The 21,658-nt window shown below is 41.5% G+C and overlaps 1 protein-coding gene across 2 annotated transcripts in view; it reads left to right on the top strand.

The window, feature by feature from the left end:
• Positions 1-7,162: 7,162 nt before the first annotated feature.
• The window catches only part of HSD17B2 (hydroxysteroid 17-beta dehydrogenase 2), a 49,638-nt gene continuing 35,142 nt past the window's right edge, over positions 7,163-21,658 (top strand). The window contains exons 1-2 of one of the 2 annotated variants that reach the window (XM_037142449.2): positions 7,163-7,587; positions 8,479-8,604. In XM_037142449.2, coding sequence (XP_036998344.2) covers positions 7,320-7,587; positions 8,479-8,604 — 394 coding nt within the window. In that variant the 5' untranslated portion in view covers positions 7,163-7,319. The remainder of the gene's footprint in view (positions 7,588-8,478; positions 8,605-21,658) is intronic. The other variant, XM_037142450.2, reaches the window with a different exon arrangement.

Genomic DNA, 21,658 nt, shown 5'->3' with positions numbered 1-21,658 from the left:
ACAATTGTTGTAAAGCAAGATCTCAAGCACTCCCAAGAATAAGTTTGCAGTTTCTTTTATGCATTTGGAAATAAAAAACTGTAAGGAAGATTACATAAAGTTGTAAGGAAGTAAGGTGAGGATTGGATTATAGGATGGGTAACAAGATCATGTGCTCTCTTCTCTCCTATCTGAAAGGTGTGTTGACCTAGATGCACAGAAACAATGGACAGGGTCTGCTGAAGGCAAAGATAAACCTTTAACTAAAAAGTTAATATTCCTGGACAGTGACTACCCACCGAGACCTGCCCAGTTAGGAATCTGTGATCACTCTGTGAGGTTGATTTCTGTAGAACCCTTTTTATTTTTCCCCCACACTAAGGATTTTTGAAACCCCTTGTACAATAAATGAGATCTTACTTATTTGGAACCTGACTCCACCTGGTATTATGGAGGTTAGATGTTTATACCCCACAACGTTTCAATGACAGTAGTACAATGACTTGATCCAACCCTAACTTCTGGTTGTTTTCTCCTGCTCCTCCTCACCCATCTTCCCATTGTGTGAAATAGAGAATGACATATATATTATTTACATGTTATGATTCAACATTTAAGACATTAGTCATTGCCCCATATCTTGAAAACCATAAAAAAAACTTGTGTTAGCAGAAAGATCATCCTGATATCCCTGAGATTATCTGTTATGACCTGTACTGCCCTGTCTAAATCTCGAAGTTAGGGTCACCGTGACATCAACAAACAGTCATGCTCCACTTGGGGAATTATGCCATTACCATGCTGCACAAACTATAATATCATGGTTTTTAGTTACTGCAACAACATGATTTTTAAAGTGTTTATACCTTAAAAATTGTGACCATTTCAGGCACTTAGCACCAGATAAATCATATTTTACTGTATATATGAGGCTATTCAGAGAATCAAAGCTATCAAACTAGAGAAGGTAAGACATAATAACAATCTTCAAATATCTGAAAGAAATGGGGACTAGATGTGGTCTGTGTGACTTCAAGTGAGAAAGAAAGGACAAGGCTACAGTCAAGCTCTTTCCAGAAGAGTTTTCTAATACACCGAGCTATCCTGGACTGGAGAGTCAGGTGTACTGGCAGTAGACAAGATGACCACTTGGTGGGGATGTTACAGAGAGAAGCTACATTTTACAATAGATGGGAAGTTACTTCTTCAAGTTTCCTTCTAAAGGACCACTGATTCTAAGAAAATCTACATTTTAGGATTCTCAGCATTTTTTATTTTTTGACCAGCCTGGAAGGTTCTCTCTTTTGGGTAAGAGGTCTTATCTTCAGAGTTGCTTTCAAAAAGGCAAGAAGCAGTACATTGACTCACTGGCATCATTAGCAAGAATGAGTTGATCCAATTAGCTCTATTCCCTTGAAAAACTAAGAACAAGCTTGACAGAAATGAGACCCTGGCCAAACAAGGAGATCCTCAAGGACAGCTCTAGGACAAAATGATAAGTAAAAATGAAACACAGTTCAGCTCAGTCCAGTGGAGGATGTCTTCATTCAGATGTAGAGCAGCTCTTAAATGGACTAGAACCCTGAAGTCCTCAATCAAAGCAATGTGGACATAGGGGCTCAGAAGGGGCCCGTTCTCACCTGGGAATTCTGCAACTCCATTTGTGTTCTCAAGTAATAAAAGCCTTCTTTTCCACCACCTTCCAGTCCCACTAATCACCGCCCCTGTGGCAGCTCCTTCTTTAGCTCCCCAGGGTCAGGAACTGGGTCCATATTACTCACTGTTGAATTTCCTGTCTGGTAAAATTCTGCTACGTGGAAGGCACTCAGTAGAGACCTTCCCCTTCCCATATTCATTCGAAAAATATTAATTAAGTATATACCATGTGCCAGGACCTAGGCTAGGCATTTGATGCAGAGTGAATAAACAGAGTGAGACCAGAGCCAGCTTACTCACTCCCTGTCCAAAGCACTGTCTACCTTCTTACATGATAGGAAGCTGGGTACATCTCCTCCATAGTCCTGCCTCCCCTAGATCATCCATAATTGAAGTCCTCCTCTCCCTTCCTCCTCCTTGCCTCTCAACATTTGCTGCTAACTTCATCCATATTTTGGGACAAGTCAGCATTCCATTGGGTACTTTATTTTAGTCCTTTTGGTCTTCCTGTGAGGGGAAAGAGTTTATCACCACAAAATATGCTTTTTGGGATACCGATTCTTTTAAGCTTATAATTTGCAAGAAACAAAAGACTGAGGAAGCCCCGGCTTGTGTGGCTCAGTAGATTGAGTGCTGACCTGTGAACCAAAGGTTGCTTGTTCAATTCCTGGTCAGGGCATATTTCTGGGTTACAGGCCAGGTCCCTGGTTGGAGGCATGTGAGAGGCAACCTATCCATGTTTCTCTCCCTATTTCTCCCTCCCTTCCTCTCTCTCTAAAAATAAGTAAATAAAATTTAAAAAGACTCATGAAAACCTTTTAACCTTCACCTTAATTTGCCTAATAGAACTTAGAGGAAGTACTGGAAGAAGGGTGCTTTTATAGATAACTATAGTTTAATATGAACTAGGTATGATAGAAAGGGAGGAACCTAGCTTGCTATTTAGCCCATTTGATCAAAGTCCTCTCTGTGTCCCACTCTTAAAGATGGCCCATTGAACATTAATTTTCCGAGCTTTTGCTCTTCCATCTCCGTGTGAATTGCCTTCTCCCACTTTGAAGTCTCAAAGGACTCCCTCATCCTCCAACTTCTCCTAAGCTCAAGATGGCATATAAGCCTCAACTGCCCAATGTGTGCTGGGGTCTCTTATTCGTAGAGAACCCAAAAGTGTATATGAGTAATAAATTTGGTTATTTTCTCCTGTTAATTTGATTAATAGTCCAGACAAAAGAACTTAGAAAGGTGGGAGAAAATTTTGTTTTTCTTCCCCCACACTGTCCTGTTTAAAAACACAAATTATTTTTTTAAATTTTTATTTAGTTATTTTTCAAATGCAGTTTTCTGTTTATTTCTCCCATTCCAGCCCACCCCTCCCCCACTCACCCCACCTCCCTCCCATTTCCACCCCCCTTAGCTATCGTCCCTGTGTCCTTTATACTTGTTCCTCTAAATCCCTCCCGTTTTTCCCCCTTAAATTCCCTCCCCTCTCCCCTCTGGTTGTTGTCCCCCTGTTCTCTATTTCAGTGTGTTTGCCCTTATTTTGCTTGCTTGTCTGTTTTGTTGTTTAGCTTCCTGTTAAAGGTGAGATCATATGGTATTTGTCTTTCAACCCTTGGCTTATTTCACTCAGCATAATGCTTTCCAGTTCCATCAATGTTGTTGCAAAGGATAGTAGCTCCTTCTTTCTCTCTGCTGCATAGAATTCCATTGTGTATATATACCACAATTTTTTGATCCATTCATTTACTGATGGGCACCTAGGTTGCTTCCAGCTCTTGGCTATTGTAAATTGTGCTGCTATGAACATGGGGTGCATAGGTTCTTTGATACTGATGTTTTAGGATTCTTAGGATATAATCCTAGCAGTGGAATTGCTGGGTCAAAAAGCAGGTCAATTTTTATTTTTCTGAGAAAATCCCATACTGTTTTCCATAATGGTTGTACCAGTCTGCAAGATCCCCTTTTCCCCACAACCTCTCCAACATTTGTTGTTTGTTGCTTTGTTTATGATAGCCATCCTGACTGGTGTAAAGTGGTATCTCATTGTGGTTTTAATTTGCATCTCTCTGATAGCTAGTGATATTGAGCATTTCTTCATGTGTCTCTGGATCTTCTGTATGTCCTCCTTGGGGAAGTGTCTGTTCAAGTCCTTTTCCCATTTTTTAATTGGGTTGGTTGTCTTCTTAGAGTGGAGTCGTGTAAGTTCTTTGTATATTTTGGAGATTAAACCTTTGTCTGAGGTATCATTGGCAAATATGTTTTCCCATACAGTTGGTTCTCTTTTTAATTTAATACTGTTTTCTTTAGCCACGCAGAAACTTTTTATTTTGATGAGATCCCATTTGTTTATTCTTTCCTTTATATTCCTTGCTCTGGGGGACATATCAGTAAAAATGTTGCTGTGTGAAATATCTGAGATTTTTCTGCCAATGTTCTCCTCTAGGACTTTAATAGTTTCAAGGCTTATATGTAAGTCTTTTATCCACCTTGAATTTATTTTGGTATATGGTGTAAGTTGGTGCTCAAGTTTCATTTTTTTTGCACATAGCTGTCCAGTTCTCCCAACACCATTTGTTGAAGAGGCTATCTTTACTCCATTTTATGTTATTGCCCTCTTTGTTGAATATTAATTGACTGTAGAGGGTTGGGTTTATTTCTGGGCTCTCTGTTCTGTTCCATTGGTCTATGTGCCTGTTTTTATGCCAGTACCATGCTGTTTTGATTACAGTGGCCTTGTAATACAATTTGATATCAGGTATTGTGATTCCTCCTACTTAAAAACACAAATTATGAATGCCAGCATTTATGAAGCTCTTTCTGGTGTCTTAGGAAGAATGTGTTAAGTGATTTACCTTGATATTTTTATTATTTTATAACTGAGGGTCATAGGGGAACCCAAGAGTTAAAGATTTTAGCTTTGGTTATAGTTGATAGGCTTAAGAGTTTAATGTATGTGGAAAGCAGTTATTCCAAGAACTGGAATAAATCACCTAAGTGACTCCAGGAGGTCAACAAGTAATTCAATCTTTGTGCCCTAGGGGTCTACAAGCAATCAATTGAGATGGTATCTGAGCCACTGTGTTCCAGGGAGGGAACATCTAAGATGCAGAAAAAGAATTATTGGATCAGCAGATAAAGAAATACTAGGAAAATCACAGCTGGACTGTAACTCTTATCTGATCAACTCCTTTCCAAATTCCTTACCCTTTTCTTCTTCTTATAAAAAGGTTGGCTTGAGATGAGATGTTAAGATGGTTTTTGAGGGTACAAAACCCATCATCTTCTCAGATAGCCAGTGTCTGAATAAAGTGGCCATAAAGATTCAATCTTTGTCTCTACTTGTTGGTTCTCATAATGACAGGCAGCACAAATGCTGACTTTTCCACATTCAAGGGGATGGTGGGTCTAAGGAGGTGATATCACCCACTCAGGACAACCTAGTTAGTAAGTGGCAGTGATGTAGGTGTTTCAGGGTTGGGGACCTGAGAGTCCATGACCCACTGTGGGTTCTTGGCTTTGCATAGAAAATAATTCAAATTCAAGCCAGCTAGAGTTCAAAGTGAAAGTGAGTTTAAAGTGAAGCAGTGAGACAGAGAATAGGCTACTCCACAGACAGAGCTGCCTCCCTTTAGTGGAATTTGCTTTCTTTATTGAAGTTCATTTAATGGTCGAGGGTGGGGTAGGGTATTCAATGAAAGGGAGGAATATTTAGGACCTTCTCAGGGAAAGGGAAGGAGATTTCTCAGAGAAGCTTCATCAGCCATTTTGTGTGCTTATGTGGTCTTTCTGTTTCTTTCATTTTTTAATCCTTGCCTGAGAATGTTAATTGATTTTAAAGAGAGAGGAAGGGAGAGCGAAAAAGAGAAAAAACAGTCAATACATTGGTCGGTTGCCTCTGGTAGACAGTGCCCGGAATGCAGATCAAATCTTCAGCCACATATGTGACCTGACTGGGGATCAAACCTGCAAAGTTTTGTTGCACAGGACAATGTTCCAATCAACTGAGCTACCCAGTGAGCCACTTAGCCAGGGCAGGGCTTTTCCTGTTCTGATCAGGGCAGCTGGGGGTGTGTCCTTTAGCATGCTCTCGTATTGCTGTGAGCATAGGATGAGGCTAGGAGTTACTATTAGGTGAAATTAGTTGCCATATTAGATTGAGTGGGTTTCTGACAGTTTTAAGCCATAAATTCAGTGGGGATGGGAAGGTTGGAGGAGGGTAGGGTGTGGTTTTACTATCTTCTTGACAGCTTCTGTGGCTTTTCTTGATTGCAGGTATTCTGCCACATACCCTATCTTAGCAGAGCTAAGACTGGGTTTGAAAACAAGTGATCTGACCTCCAAGTGAGAACTTTTGTCTCTCCATATATGCCAGTGCCTCGCCTTTATTTGCATTCTGGTGCTTGGCACACACAAGGCATGCCATAGTCCAGGTGGTCGGCGCCCTCTCAGATAGTCAGCATTGCTTCTGGTGGTCAGTAAGGTGTCACAGCTTTCAGTGCTGGCTTCCAACCCAGTAAGTCATGAGTGTGGGTCCAGATCCACTACTTACCTTCTCCCAGTCCCCTTTTTCCTCTCTGTAAAGTGGGCATAACAATACCTACCTTGAAATGTTTCCTAAGGTACGAATGAGGCTAAGGTAAGAAAGCCCTACTATATTACATACTGATTGTCTTTTTTGCCTAGAAAAGGCAGTACTGTAGAGTGGAGAGAGCATACACTTCTGAAACAAGCCTGCTTGACTCCAGTGTTGTGTGATCTTGGGCGAGTCTCTTAACCTCTCTGTGCTTCAGTGGTCTCACCTGTAAAATCACTGCAATGATAGAATCTACCCTGATAAAGATATTATGTTCAAAGAGACTGAGCATATTGACTATTGAGTGCCAGTGTCTGGAACAGAGCTTGGCAGATAATAGGGTCTCAATAGAAAATGAATGGCTAAGTAGCTAAATATGACACTTGGCACAAATAAGTACCAGTAGGTATGTGTGGGGCATTATTAGTTGTATTATTGTTGTTCTTATCTCACCTAGGCATGTCCCCCCTCTGGCAAGACCAAAGCACTTTTCATCTTCCATGAATCTCTTCTAGTTTTTATTCTCTCTTCATCCACCCTTCAGCCTGACTCAGGTGGGAGGTGGTAGAAATCCTGTGAACATGGACAAGATCAGTGATGCCTTCTCCCTCCAGGGTCTATCTTCTGAACTTCACTGGTTGCCTGGTTTCTCTTCTCTCTCACTCACAGACACACATGCACACACACCAGTCTGAAAGAGGATTTGACAAACAGATGAAACACAGAGTCCTAAAGAAGCATATTTTCCTAGGAGCTAGAGGTTTTGTAATTCACCATTCAGATCAAATTTTGTCAATAATTATCCAACTAGTTTTCTCTCCAGAGGTCATTAAAGAATGAAAGCGTATTTGTTGTGGTGAGAACATGTATGTGTCATGCACGCAATGGGTGTGGGGAGAGCAATCACATAGAAAGTGCTCTGGTATTTATATCAAACTGCACTAGGAACTATGTGCCTGTGTGGGTATGATTAATCCAGGCTTATTCAAAATGTGTCAGGGCTGTTTTACCCCCTCCCTTCTTGGCTCTCAGTTCATATAACTCAGGCTGCTTCTAGCCAGCCTTTGCCCACTTGTCCTGAGTGCAAAAAGGTGCAGCAGAGTCTCTGAGAATGAGTACTCTCCCCTCTGAGACAGCGTGGCTTTGCCTGGCTGTCATGGCAGCACTAGGGGGACTTGTTCTTTGCCAACTCAAGATGAGCTCAGGACAGGTGCGGAGAAAGGTGGTCTGCCTGGGAGGCCTCTGGGGAGGGGCTTGCCTGCTCAGCCTGTCCCTCTTCTGGGGCTTGGTCCTCTTCTCCCTATCATGTTTCCTGTTGTATATTTACTTATCTGGCCAAGAGTTGTTACCTGTGGATCAAAAGGCTGTGCTAATCACAGGTAAGTTGAAGAGACTGCGATTCTCACCCAGGGCAGGATCTGGCTCTTGCCTTGCCGCAGCGGGACTTTTTCAGATTTGGTTTAAAAATTAAATGCTTGGTTGTAGAGTAAATGAAAGCACACCCCCAAGGAGTTTTCACCACATTGTTTTGGTTTGCTTTCTTCAGGAGGTGTACTTGGGAGGGACGGGAAGGTGAAGTGCATCTAAGCCATGATTTTATTAATTTTCCAGGATAAATATTAATAAGCAAACCTGTGGTATTTCATGTTTCCAGGAAAGTCCCCTAGGTTTTGTTAAGCTTAAACAGAATTTTGTTCTGAGATTAGGTTTGGCTGTTTTCTAGACTTTGGCTCTTATTTCCTAGAAGTGCAGGTTCTCTTTGCGCCTAGCTGTGTTTTTAAATACAGGGGTGGGCAAAACTATTTTTGTCCACTGTTTAAAAAGCTTACAGTTGCATCATGACATTCTTCTGAGTTTATAAAGCTATTGTAATAATCTGCATGTATTTTTGCATACAAGCAACTGTAAACCTACTTTTGCCCATCCCTGAACTGAAGGGACTCAATAGGGCTGGAAACTGCAGTTTGCCTGGCTGCTGGTCTCTTTCGAACCTTTGTCTTCATATCTGTCAATAGATGGCTAATATTTCTTAACTGGATCAAGCTGTCAACGTGTCCAGAAGGCAGTTGCTTGTTAGCTGAGCTACCAGCTTTTTTTCCTCTTCTTTTGTGTTTCTTTTTCCACTGAAAGTGTGAGGCCAAATTAAGTTCCTGTGGTTTGTAAAACTGGTTTGCTCGGTTGTGAAGTTTGAGTTGGATAGGGCTTTAAATGGGATTACCCAGCATTATCCTAACTCAGAAAACGATGCCAAGCTGGAATGTCCATTGCAGAATCGTTTGCTGGGATGTCATCATCCCACAGCCCACCGCTGCAACCTGCTGGGAGTGAGGGCAAATACAGGGTATGGATGGAAGTGAATAGAGGTTTTCCCAGTTCACAGAGAAATAGAGTCGGAGGTGAGTCGTCTATTTTGCCTTTTACTTTAATCTAACGATGAAATTTTCTCTTAAAATAAAAGCAAGATGGCTCTTGTTTGAGTTTTGAAGTGTCATGGGAAACAAGCTTCTTCAAAAACAAAACAACCCCTCCCCCCATACAATTCAAAGGTAGAAATTTCAGTTGATCTGTAGGATGTGTATCCACATGAGTGTCTGGAATCATGCAGGTGATACCAGAGGACTGGCTGGGGTTTCTACTTTTTCACTAGAATTCTCTGGGTGTGCTGGGTGGAAAGCTTTAGTAACAATCAATCCTTTTGTTCTGTGTGTAGTAACAAGTACCCATGGTCTTTGGAAATAATTTTAGGTCAGATTTATTTTTTGTACTTTTCCACTTGTGTGAAAGGAGAGGGAACATGTCAGCATGTTACAAAAGTTACCAGCAATTCTGTGGTTGACACTAATGGGACATGATCTCCCAGAGGTCCAAACATTCCTGGGAAATCAGTTTCAGGGGCAGCACTTCCAGGGCTAATAAATAAGAATATTAAACCTTAGGATACACTCAGGAAAACTTCAGGTAATAGAAAAAACAGGAATTCTGTCTTGCTTGATTATCTTGTCAATGTTCTTCATCCTCTGTTTTGCAGATGTAGGTAAGCAGAAATGGTCACAAAAACGCGCACCCAAGTCAGCCCGTATCAGCCATTGCAATGTCCTGGCTTGTGTTCAATGGCATGGAAAATGACAGAAGCAATTAGGCAACTCAAGCCCAATGGCTAATCCCTCAGCGAAATGTTTACCAATTAGAAAGCTTCAAATTAATAAAGGAACCACATCCTTTGTCAGGAAGAATGCCATAGATTCAATATAATTCTAAAGAACATTTCAAGACTTTTGTTCTAGATGGAGAAATTAAAAATGAATTCATTTAGTTAGTCAGAACTTATTTAAAAATAAGCTACCATACTTGGAATAACCTTTGTTTCAGAATGGCTTCTGTTATACATTGGTGAACATTTTAGTGAATGAGGTGACTAGCAAAAAGTGGTAATGTACTGAAATATGATTCTTTTAGTTGATAATTTAAGATTTGGAAATCTCTTTTAAACAAATAATCTGAAACTTGTAAAAAGAATAGATGCCAAACAAGATGGCATATTGCATAGCCGTTCAACAGAATCTTACTTGAAATAGTGAAGTATCAAAAACAATAAAAATGGTGACAAGTCACAGTATACCCTACAGTAGAACAGTAACCAGTAAAAATGACAACCACAGGACTGTGTTACCCCATGGAAAACTTGCAGGAGAGCCAGATGTTTGAGCAAGACTGCAACCATGCCACATGAATTAAAAAAACAAAACAAAAACCAAAGTCTGGAAGGAATTGTTTGTAAATTGTTGGATTAGGGTACTTGGATGTTTTCTCTAAAATTTCTCTAATGTGGTTATATTATTTACATAATAAAATATATATTTTTCTATTTAAAAATTATATTGAAGTCATTGGGGGTGACATTGGTTAATAAAATTATGTAGGTTTCAGGGGTACAATTCCATAACACATCATCTGTGTACTGTATTGTGTTCACCACCCCAAATCAAGTCCTTCCATCACCATTTATTCCCTCTTCAACCTCTCTCACCCACTTTCCCTCTGGTAATCACCATGCTGTTGCCTGTGTCTATGAGGTTGTTTTTTACCTTTTTCACCCAGTGCCCCAACCCTACTCCCCTCTGACAGCTGTCAATCTGTTCTCTGTCTATGAGTCTGTTTCCATTTTGTTTGTTAGTTTATTTTGTTCATCACTAGATTCCATATATAAATGAAATCATATGGTACTTGTCTTCCTCTGACTGGTTTATTATTTTTAAAGGGGATCACATTAAAAGGATAAAATGCATTTAATTATGGATCCAGGTGTAGGAAAGGTACAAAAAAAACCTTTGTTTCTTGGAGTCAGCTTATTTCATTTTTCTAAGATATTCAAAGGTCTTTTGTCTCAGAAACATAAATTATAGTACAAAGAAGAAATAAGCAAACATAGAGAGTTTGAACACATATTTGTCTCTAAGGTACCTGAAACTACAAGGGCCATTTAATTTTTAAAATGATTGTAAAATTAATGATGAGCAGTCTCACTGGACTGCAGCAGCATCTCAGGCATCACACAGTGGAAAAAATTGGGAGGCCCGAAAGGATTGGGCTTGAATTCTGCATTTACTTTGTCTTAGGCTGGGTTCTTCAGGGGAAGCACTTGAGATGAGGATTTGTGGGGGGAGAAGGAAAGTTTCCTCTACCCTTCAATTTGTTTTTTGTTTTTTTTTGTCTTGGCCATAATCAAATCTAAATGAGACAGATTTTCAAGAGAAAATAACCAAATTTAATTGTGTATGTACACATACATAAGAGGTTCAGGGGCAGAAAGTTAAAATAAGTGTATATGCCATTTTGAGCTCAGGATAAGTTAGTGTGCCTTGGAGGCTCCGGAGGGACAATAAGAAGAGTAGATGTTCAGTAATTAGTAGTTTTCCCTGTCCTATAAATAGATCATAAAATGTTATTTTCTTGGTGACAACTTTTATGGGCAAGACCCCTAATTCAAATTCTTTAAGGGAGAGGTAAAGTTTCTTGTGTGACTGCAGAATCTTAATTACCTGCAGCTCAAAGTACTGGTACTATATTTTGCCATGTATAATGTGCACTTTTTTGCCCCAATTTTTGTGGTAAAAATAAGGATGTGCATTGTACCTGGGTAGAACACTGTATCCATATAGAATTGCCTATCTATATAAATGTTTTTAATTCTTGTATTTATGCTTATGCATCAAAAGTGTAACTTTAGAAAGCAATAACAATATCAGTGTGCAAAATAATATCCTGAAATATAATAATTGGTTCTGTTTCTAAATATAATATTGGTTTTATTCTGAATTAAAATGAAAGACTTCTTTCTTGAAAATTTGGGCCAAAAACGTGGGTGTGCATTATACATGGGAGTGCCTTATACATGGCAAAATGCAGTAATTCACATGCCAGAGTGAAGAGGCAATTTGGGGAATCCTGTTCGAACCCCTATAGTATGAATGGGATTTATTAGGAGGGTTTCCAAGGAACACTGGTCCTGGAGTAGGGAAGATGGACGGGAAGGGGTGGAGGCCACATGGGGTGCAGCATCAAGGGAAGTCTGCTGAGGGTCAGTTGGCTTAATCACTGGGGCAGATTTGGAGACAGTGGGGGTCACACAGGACAGCTGCCCCCATTGTGGTCCAGGGAGCTGTAGTCTTTATGCCCTTATACCTGTCAATCATTAGTTAAGAGCTCTTACCCCCCACTCCCCGGGGTGGTGGTGATGAGGGGAGGCTTAAACTTGAGGCACTTCAGACTCCTTGTCCACTGACAAAGTGAACTCCAGCATCCTGGGGCAGCTGCCTGGCAAAGTCTCAGGGACTGGCTCCTGGGTGGGAAGCACACTGTGGCTTGGAGATCTGGGCAGTTTGACATTATCTGCTACATAGCTCTTGCTCCTAGCTGTGTGATCTTTGGTACCTGGTTTTGGGCTTTTGAACTTTTTGTTTTTTTCCTCTGGAAACTAGAAATAATAACACACACACACATTTTTATAGATGGAGTTAGTGATGAGAGACAGGGAGGGAGGGATGGATAAAGGGAGGAAGGAAGAAGGGGGGAATAATTTTCTGTATTGGGGCAGTGAGGGGAAAGGTAGAGAAATGGGGTTAGGGCAGCCAAAATGAAACAAACAAAAAAACAAACAAACAAAAGGCTGACAAAGAAATGAAAAGAAGAAGCTTTCATTTATTCAACAGCTATTTTTTGAGTCCTTAGTATGTGCTGTGTATTTTCCAGAAGCAAGAAGGGGAGGACATTAAGGACCATGCAATTGCTATGTTGTTTGGCAAGTGATGGAATCAAAGTTCCTAGATTTCCTTGACTTGGGCCCACTTTTACTGGGGCTCCTTCTTCTTCCTCTGAAACTGTGCATTGTCCTTCTTAGCCTATCCTTTGGACCTGGTAGGAGAAGTGAAGGAAACTTTGAGTTGCTGCCCTCAGTCCTTTCACCTGGCCCCTCCAGTCTTCCTCTCCCACCTCCATTGTTAACTTCTGATTCAGTATCTACTTTGAGCAGGACGCACACCTGGAGGGCGCTGCAGTCCAATGGGAGAGATTTGGCCAGAGTGGCTATAGCCGAGCAGTGGGGTACAGAGGGCACCTCCAGGAGTATTACCAAAGTGCGGTAGAGCTCAAGAGTGGGCACAGCTCCCATGAAGGGGTACTGGGAAAAAGTTGATTAAAAAGGAGCCATTTTATGAATTAAAAAGTAGATTTCCAGAGGGAAAATATGGTCTTCCAGGCTAATTGGTCAAGCAGCTCTGACACACACAGCTCACGCTCATTAAAATTTTTTATGTTGGATAATTTTTAATTGGAATTTTCAATACTGGGTGCAATGGAGGGTGGATCAGGGAGGAGAAAAGGGATTTGTTTTAAGCAAAGGCCCTTATTTTATGTTGCAAATGAAGAGTCCTAGGTGGGTGGTGACCCCTGCTGGGACTTATTAAATAGTCCAATTAAGGCTCTAAAATTGCATACTGTTGGCATCAGCTTGGTATTTGGTGTGCTTTGGATGTAACGCTAGATTATTAAAATAGCTGAACATTGACAGTGGACTATAGGACTAAGAAAAATAATATCTCCATGCTCAAAGATTTACATACATTTTACATTTGATTCTCACAATGCCAATAAATTGCATCTTATGAATGGAGAAACTATGTGTCCAAAGTCACTGAGCTACTAAGTAGCAAAAATGGAACTAAACCCAGATCAGACCCTCTGCCACCCAAAGGCATGATCTTAACACTGTCATTATTTGTGTTACAGCCGTGGTTACCAGTAGGCTATAAAGGCATCCAGGATAGATAATGTATCCATTCAAAGGACAAGTACATGTTGAACACATACAGAGTGGGGCAAAAGGAGGCTTACAGTTGTGAGCATGTAAAACACAGTTTACTCCTGTATCAATTATTAATTATCGTATTAGTTTCCATACAAACAACTGCAAACCTACTTTTGCCCCACCCTGACTGCTGATACAGAACTTGGCAATTGATTGGATGCAGAGATGCAGGTGAGAGGAGATAAAATGAAGGTACCATGGGCATGGATATGGATGTTTGAAAAAGGTGATGATGTTTTAAGATATGCTTTCTGGTGACTTAGACTTCAGGTTTCATTTTGAGGGTGGTGAGTGGGCAGTGCAGGTGGAAATAGAGAATCAGACCTTGGTTAGTTTGGAGAAAAAGATGGGAGAAACACAAGCAACAAAGTGATGATTAGTGTTGCAAGAGAAGCAGTCCTGGAAGGGTATAATAAAGAATCAATACAGTTGATTTCAGTGAGCCTAAAATCCAATCAATCAGAATTTTTTAATATGATTATGTAACCACTTTTATAATTCAGTTTAAGCTTCACCTTAGCCCTCTACAGAGACTCATAGAAAGGTATTTTTTTAAATTTTATTTAGTTATTTTTCAAGTACAGTTTTTTTGTCTATTTCTCCCATCCCAGCCCCCGCCCCCTGTGCTCCCCACCTCCCTCCCATTTCCCCGCCCCCCCAGTCCTCATCCCTGTGTCCTTCATACTTGTTCCTTCAAATCCCTCCTCTTTTTCCCCCTTAAATTCCCTTCCCTCTCCCCTCTGGTCACTGTCCTCTTGTTCTCTATTTCAGTGTCTTTGTTTTTATTCTGCTTGCTTGTTTGTTTTGTTTTTTAGCTTCCTGTTAAAGGTGAGATCATATGGTATTTGTTTTTCAACACCTGGCTTATTTCACTCAGCATAATGCTTTCCAGTTCCATCCATGTTGTTGCAAAGGGTAGTAGCTCCTTCTTTCTCTCTGCTGCATAGAATTCCATTGTGTATATGTACCAGAATTTTTTGATCTATTCATTTACTGATGGGCACCTAGGTTGCTTCCAACTCTTGGCTATTGTAAATTGTGCTGCTATGAACATTGGGGTGCATAGGTTCTTTGATATTGATGCTTTAGGATTCTTAGGATATAATCCTAGCAGTGGAATTGCTGGGTCAAAAGGCAGGTCAATTTTTATTTTTCTGAGAAAATTCCATACTGTTTTCCTTAATGGTTGTACCAGTCTGCAATCCCACCAACAGTGAACTAAGGACCCCTTTTCCCCACACCCTCTTCAACATTTGTTGTTTGTTGCTTTGTTTATGATAGCCATCCTGACTGGTGTAAAGTGTTATCTCATTGTGGTTTTAATTTGCATCTCTCTGATATCATAGAAAGGTATTTTAAACTTGGGTAATTCTGTAAAATTTGAATGGTGATTTTATCAGGCATTCTAGATGGAGTATTTTTATTCTTTAAAAAATTAAATTTATTAGGGTGGTATTGGTTAATAAGATTATGTAGGTTACAAGTGTATATTTCTATAATACATCATGTGTGTATTGCACTGTGTGCCCACCACCCAAAGTCCAATCATCTTTACTGTATCCTCCCCTCCCCTCGGGTAGCTACCGTACTGCTGTCTGTGTCTGCAGGTTTCAGTTTTGTTAATTGGGGGAGATTCTCATGGAATGAAAGTGCTCTCAGCCCCATTGCCCTATATATTGTAAGCTGTTCTTCAAACAGGGACCACGTTTTTTTATGACCTCATACCCCTTTGTGGCGTCAGAGCACATTAGACCCAATGCAGTGTTAATGAATGCGTAGGCCCTAAGTAAATGAACCAAGCAGGTGACATGTTTTCCCCTTTTTCTGCTCATTGGCTGAACAAAATGGGATTGTCCCAATCTGTCCACTTCCTCATGCACTTATCTCTGTTCTTTTTTTTTCTGGGATCACCTGTGGAGAAAGGGTTGAGTGACATGGCTGAGCTGGCGAGGCCCCATTCTTCTGCCATGACTTAACTGTTGGCTTGCTCTGGACCAGGCTTTGTGATGACCTGGTTCTAAGCGTGCTTCTGCTTACTCAGGATGTGGCACCCACAGAACATCCTCTGGCCTCCAGCAGGTTGCTGAAGCTGCTCCCCCAAGGGTCGCTGGCGCCCTCCTAGTCACCAGAGTTTGACTTCCACGCCAGCACTGCTGACCACATTTGCCTTCTTGACAAGACTTCCTTTGCTTTCTAGGAGATTGCACTTCCATGTTTTCCTCTCACTTCTCTGTCCCTTGATTCTCCAGGTTCTTCCTACCCCTCCCCCGATGTGACTCCTATGGCTCTGTCCTTGTTCCTCTACATCTTGCCACATTCTCTACTGTTGAAGTCCCACCGACTCCTGTGATATCCATGTGAGGACTAGAAAATCTGTGCTTTTGTATCCCTGACATTCTTTTGACTTTCTAACTCATGTTTTCAGGATTTGAAAACATTAAACTTGGCATTTCTAGGACAAACTTATCATCATTTCTTCTTTTTCTTTTCTTAACTTCTCTAGTTCTCAGCTTTCCCCCAATTCTGTCTATTCTTCTTCTTTCCCATCCCTCCTTCCACTTCTTTACATCAGCCGCTTTCTACAGGTTGTTTCTATCCCTTATTGACAACTTATTTGTAGGTTCATCTTTCACTGTTTACCCTCCTAAATGCCAGCATTCCCTATACCCGCTCCAGTTCCCTGTGTCTCCTTTAGGATGTGTTCACATTTCTCACACTCTTTGTTTCCATGTATGGCATCTCCTGCCCCCTGTATTCTGGTGATGATCAGTCTCTAACGCCTTGCCCAGACTTGTTTCCTGTACTCTGGACCACATATCCACTGCTTCCTGATGTTATAGGGTCCACATGGCCCAGACAACACTCTCTGACTTTCCCCTAAATCCTGCCACCAGTCCAGAATTTGATGGCACTAACACCACCCATCCCATCTGCCCAAGTCACAGCTGCCACAGTCATTTTTGAACCCTCCTTTTCAGTTAACCCATATCACAAACCTGAGAGTTCTTCTTTACTCTTTCTTCTCTTTCATTGCCTCATCCAACTAATCAGTTATTCATAACTCAGTGACTTTTCTCCACTTATTGAATCTCTCTCCTCCTTTTTATTCCTGGAGCTATTCCCTTTGATCAAAGCTTCCTTGTTTTTCATTTGGACTATTGTAATAGTGTCTTGGTTGTTATTCTGCCTTTCATTTTTCTATCCTCACTCTGTAGCCAGATCAATGCTTTTCCAAAATATAAAGCTAACCAATCCACACTCCAGTGTATAAAATCCTAGCACAGCTCCCCATCCATATAAAGTCTAAATTTCTTGTGTGCAAAGGTCCTTGACAATAGATATCATATATATACTTCCTTTATACTCCCCAAGTTCCCAGGAAAGTTCTGGATACCTCTTAGCTATTCAAAAGTTGTGTGCTATCCAAGCACTGTACTAAAAACATATTACTACCTTTAAGACAGAACAAGACCTGCTGAGGAGGTAAAACCTGAGGTTTTCAGAAGGGTCCATGGTATGAGCAGTTTCTAATCTCAAAAAATGATAAAAGATTATCCTGTCTACACCCTCATGGCCACAGCCTCCATGTCCACATGTTTATATCAGTGTCTGAACCCCATGGATTTTGAAATCCCCTATTTATGCTCCTAAAGATGAATCTTTTCTGGATGCTGATCCTTCACCCCATTCCTTCCCTTCCCAATTTCAGGGTTCAATGTTGGGCCCTCAGAGTTGGGGATTAGATTAGATCATAGGGTATCAGTATATGTGCAGGTGCTAGGACATGGTGCAGGCAGTGGTTTTGAGGCAAGGCCATGGACGTCTGGTTAACAGGTAGTTGTACTGAACCAAATGGAAATAAACAAATGGCTGAGAATGAGAGTAAACCCAGGTGTCAAAGAAGACAAGTTGGGGGCAAGCTAAGCAGCGAGCATGAGGAGGTCTAGTGCAGACATGGAGTGGAGTAGGGGAACATGTCTGGCTTGGATGACCCAGGGACCCTGGGGTGTCCATCCCATCCACTGTCAGCACATAGCAGCATCTGCTCTTTAACTAAGGGTTCACTACATGCAGCACTCTGGTGCTCCCTGACTCCCCCTTTCCCACTGGCTCACTTCACAAGATCCTTCCTCTCTGCTCAGAACTGCTAACTCCCATGGACTTTGTGCCATAAACAGGGTATTGAAAATATATATGTCCGCTGAAAAACAATTCTAAAACTCAAAAATAGAAGCCATGGGGAACATTGTGTTTAATGTCCTTGGTGTACAGAGGGCTCAAGGTCCAGGACTGGCCCAAACACATTTTGATTTGAGACAAGTGCCCAATGTGGTCTTTGGTTGAATAGAACCCAAATTCCATTTTCATGGGTCAGCAGCTCTGCTAGGTCAACTGAAACACTGGAAAGGGATCTGGGTTTCATTGAACTCTATTGTCTGTCTCAAGATTCATGTCTACTGAGGTCTCATGGCCTTCAGACTCAGACCGAACCTGGACATCAGCAAGAAGACTAGAAACAAAACCAAAACTATGTTCCTCTCTGGAAACATATGTGCATCTAAGTGCAAGCTGTCTACTGTCCTCCAGGGTGGGAGGAGGGTGAGGGGTTAAGACCACACAGTTAAGACAATGACTGATCTGGCTGCCTGCCTTGCCACGTACTAGCTTTTTGACCTAGGGCAAGTTAATTAACCTGTCTGAACCTCAGTTTCCTTCTCTGTAGCAGGGAGATAATCATAATATTGATCTCACTGGGATTGTTGCCAGGATGGAATGTGGGAACACACACAAAGGGCCATCTGTAGACGGTAACTTTCATTCACAGCCACAAGAGATGCATGATGGTGGTGGCCAGAATCCAAAAGAGGAGGTTGCTAGAAGAGTGCCCCCCCCACCCCACAATCCCCACCCAACTCTAGAAAGAGAAGGAAACTGAGCATGATTGTAACAGGCCTTGGAATATGGAGGGAGTTACTTCCTCAGAATTCTCCTGCCCAACATGGACACTTTTTCCAACTTAAGGTTTCAGAGAAACTTCTAAAATAAGCCAGAGGAAGTATGTGTTCAAGTCATCTTAGGGGCAATGACTGTTGTAGGGGCAATGATGTAGGGGTCGGGGTTTCACTGTATCCTGCTCCCTAGGCAGAGAACATGCAAGGGGTCTCCTCTGGCCAACTCCACATGTTATAGGTCAGCTGTGATATTGCGGGGATGGTGAGGGAGCAAGACCATCTCATTCTGCCACTTTGGGGCTTACATAGTGATATTGAACTTTATTTCAACCAACTGCCTCCCAATGTCTGAATACTCTTTTCAGGATTATCCTTTTCATCCAGCCAGGTTTTTTGAATAACCCCAATGACGGAAAGCTCACTACCCCTGCAAAGAAATCATTCCACTTTTGTATGGTGTTAATAGTTGTAAATATCTTCCATGTATTGGCCAAAATATGTTTCCCTGGATAATCATCAATGCATTAATTCTGCCCTGACAGTCACATACTCCAAAGAAAGCACTCTTTTGCATGATAGCTCTTGAAAAATGTGTAGGCTGCATTATATTACAACCAAATCTGCTTCAAACTGAATATTCTCATCCCTCCCATGGCCTAGTTTTCAGAAACTTTCATAATTTTTTCTCAGTGTCTCCTGGACCATTTTTAACTTCTTGACATTCCTTTGAGACATTGACCCAGAGTTAACATGGCATGCCATCTTGGTACGAGCAACACAAACCAGACTGGAACTACTAAGGTGAAATTAAATCAGAAGATATTGGCAGTGCCACAAGTATTGTGGTAATTGATAAAGTGAGAGGCTATCGTCCAAGGGATAAAGAAAAGTAGAAGCTATGGGTATCTCAGCTTTCATTCTAGTTATTTTATAGCCTATTATGCAAAGCTATTTGTTACAAGGCAATTTACTTATTTGGCAAATCTTCAATTGTTTGGGTTACCAGTTATGGTTATAAGGTAGTTATGAGAATAAAATGAAATAAAGTGAGCCAAAAGCTTAGCACTGTGCTTGGCTGCATAGCACACAATTGGTGAATGCTGCTGCAAGAAATTGGAGAAGACAAAAGACACTGCAGGAATCAGAGAGAGCATGATGATGGAAATAATACCAGCTATTTTCTGGGCTAGAACAGGTCGTCTCCATTATGAGCTCTTATTTCTTTGTGCCTGCCAAGTTAAATTAGTTTTCTGTTTTTATGCCCCTTTCATCACCTTTGTCACCCTTTATAAGTATTTGTTTAATGTCTTCTTTCTCCCATAGCAGTGGTTGTTGACCGGGAGCAATTTTGCTTCCCAGGGGACATTTTAGCAATGTCTGAAAATATTTTTTGGTTGTCATAATTGGGGGGCACAGAAATGTATTACTGGCATTTGAGGCATATAAGCCAGGGATGCTGCTAAACATCCTATAATGTACGGGAAAGCCTCCTGTACAAAGAATTACCTCATCTCAAATGTCAGTACTGTAGTGGATGTCACCCTGTCCTAGAGTTTGAGCTCCCTTGCTCAGGGACCATATTCTCATCGATCATGGGCTCCCCAAGTACCACTTACAGAGTAAGTCACACGATGAGTGCCCAATAATAAAAAAAGGAAATGGGAATTGAACTGGATCTTAAAGAATAGACAGGTTTGAATGCATTTTTCTTTTGCTTTGAGTACACAGTGACAGAGGGTACTGGGAGTTCTTTGGGGAAAAAGTTCAACAAAGAAGATTGCAAATATTCTATCCTCAAAGGGATGAAAGAGACAGAGTGGCCCTAGGGCTTCACCAGGAAACTGATATTGCAGTAAACAAGAGAGTTTCAGAACAAAAGGTCTGGAACTGCAGGTAACACAAGAACACCCAAGACTGTGAGTAGTTCATTGTTTTGACAAGTAGAATTCAGCCAACCACTGAAAAAACAGAGATAGAATGTTAAGTAGACAGGAACTAGAGAGTCCCTTTGGTAATCACAAAGGTGAGGCTTCTCAGCCCACTGTGGGTTGCCAGGAACACAGAGGTCTCTACTTTAAGGCAGCATCTTTAGTCTGGTGGATGTCCATCATCACTGAGCATTAAAATCACCTGAGAGCCTTTTGAAGCACACTGATGCTTAGGCACCCACTCCCAGAGCTCGGGTTTACCTAATCTAGGGTATATAACTTATGTGTTGGTGTTTCTTCAGAGAACCCCCTTCCTGTACAAAGCTAGTGTTAGTCCTATATTGAGAATGAACCACAGCTCAGTGCCTTGCTTAAGCAATTCCTCTCTCCCATACCTATATACCCAATTCCACTGGCTGTTTCAGACTTTACATGTCTGAATCTAAACTCTTGATCTGGGACCCCTTCCTATCTAGTCCTGCCTCCATCTTCCCCATCTTGGTGAGCCACCCTACCTAGCACCCTATGGAGACCAGAATCCCGAGAGCTGCCTAGATCCTTGTTGCCACTTCTCCCCTGCCGTCAGTGACTGCTATTTTCAGAATACGTCTTGATACACCCACTGCCCTCCTTCTTCACCACCTCTGCTCTAGTCAAGCATGCCTCTATCTCTTCCTGGGCTGCTCCCAGCCTCTGGGATTTCACTCTTGATACTCCAGCCCATTCTCTGTAGGGTAGACAGGGTGCCCCTTTCTGGTTTGAAACCCTGCAGAGGCTTTCCTCTGCAGAAAATAAAAATCAGAAGTTTTGCCCAAGACTAAAGGGCCTGCAAGATCTAATCCCTCTTATCTTACACCTTTTCCTGGCATTATGGCCTTAATGTTACCGAACAAGAGGAGGTCGTCCGAGGGAGGGGCAATACAATATTTGGCCCACCTAGGGATGCCCAAAACTGCTATACAACAGGGGCCCCTCCCGAAAACAAAATACTAAAATCTACTGGGCCCTTCTGTCCGCCGCCAATTGGAAAGACATCTCTTAAAGCCAGAGATTTGTGAAAAGGAAACAAAATGTTTATTTAATGCTATTCAGGCCTAATGCCACCACTAAAATATCAAAGCCCTTTAGGTATACACCTACACCCACATAGCGCTCCCTTCTCCCACTGTCCCAGCTCCGGGTACCGTAAATCAGGAAAAGAGCACAC

Source organism: Artibeus jamaicensis, unplaced genomic scaffold (assembly GCF_021234435.1).
Source record: "Artibeus jamaicensis isolate MK-2021 breed Jamaican fruit bat unplaced genomic scaffold, CSHL_Jam_final contig_464, whole genome shotgun sequence".
In the NCBI taxonomy this organism is placed as follows: domain Eukaryota; kingdom Metazoa; phylum Chordata; class Mammalia; order Chiroptera; family Phyllostomidae; genus Artibeus; species Artibeus jamaicensis.
Note: the sequence above shows the minus strand (reverse complement) of the source record. Positions and strands in the feature narration are given on the sequence as shown.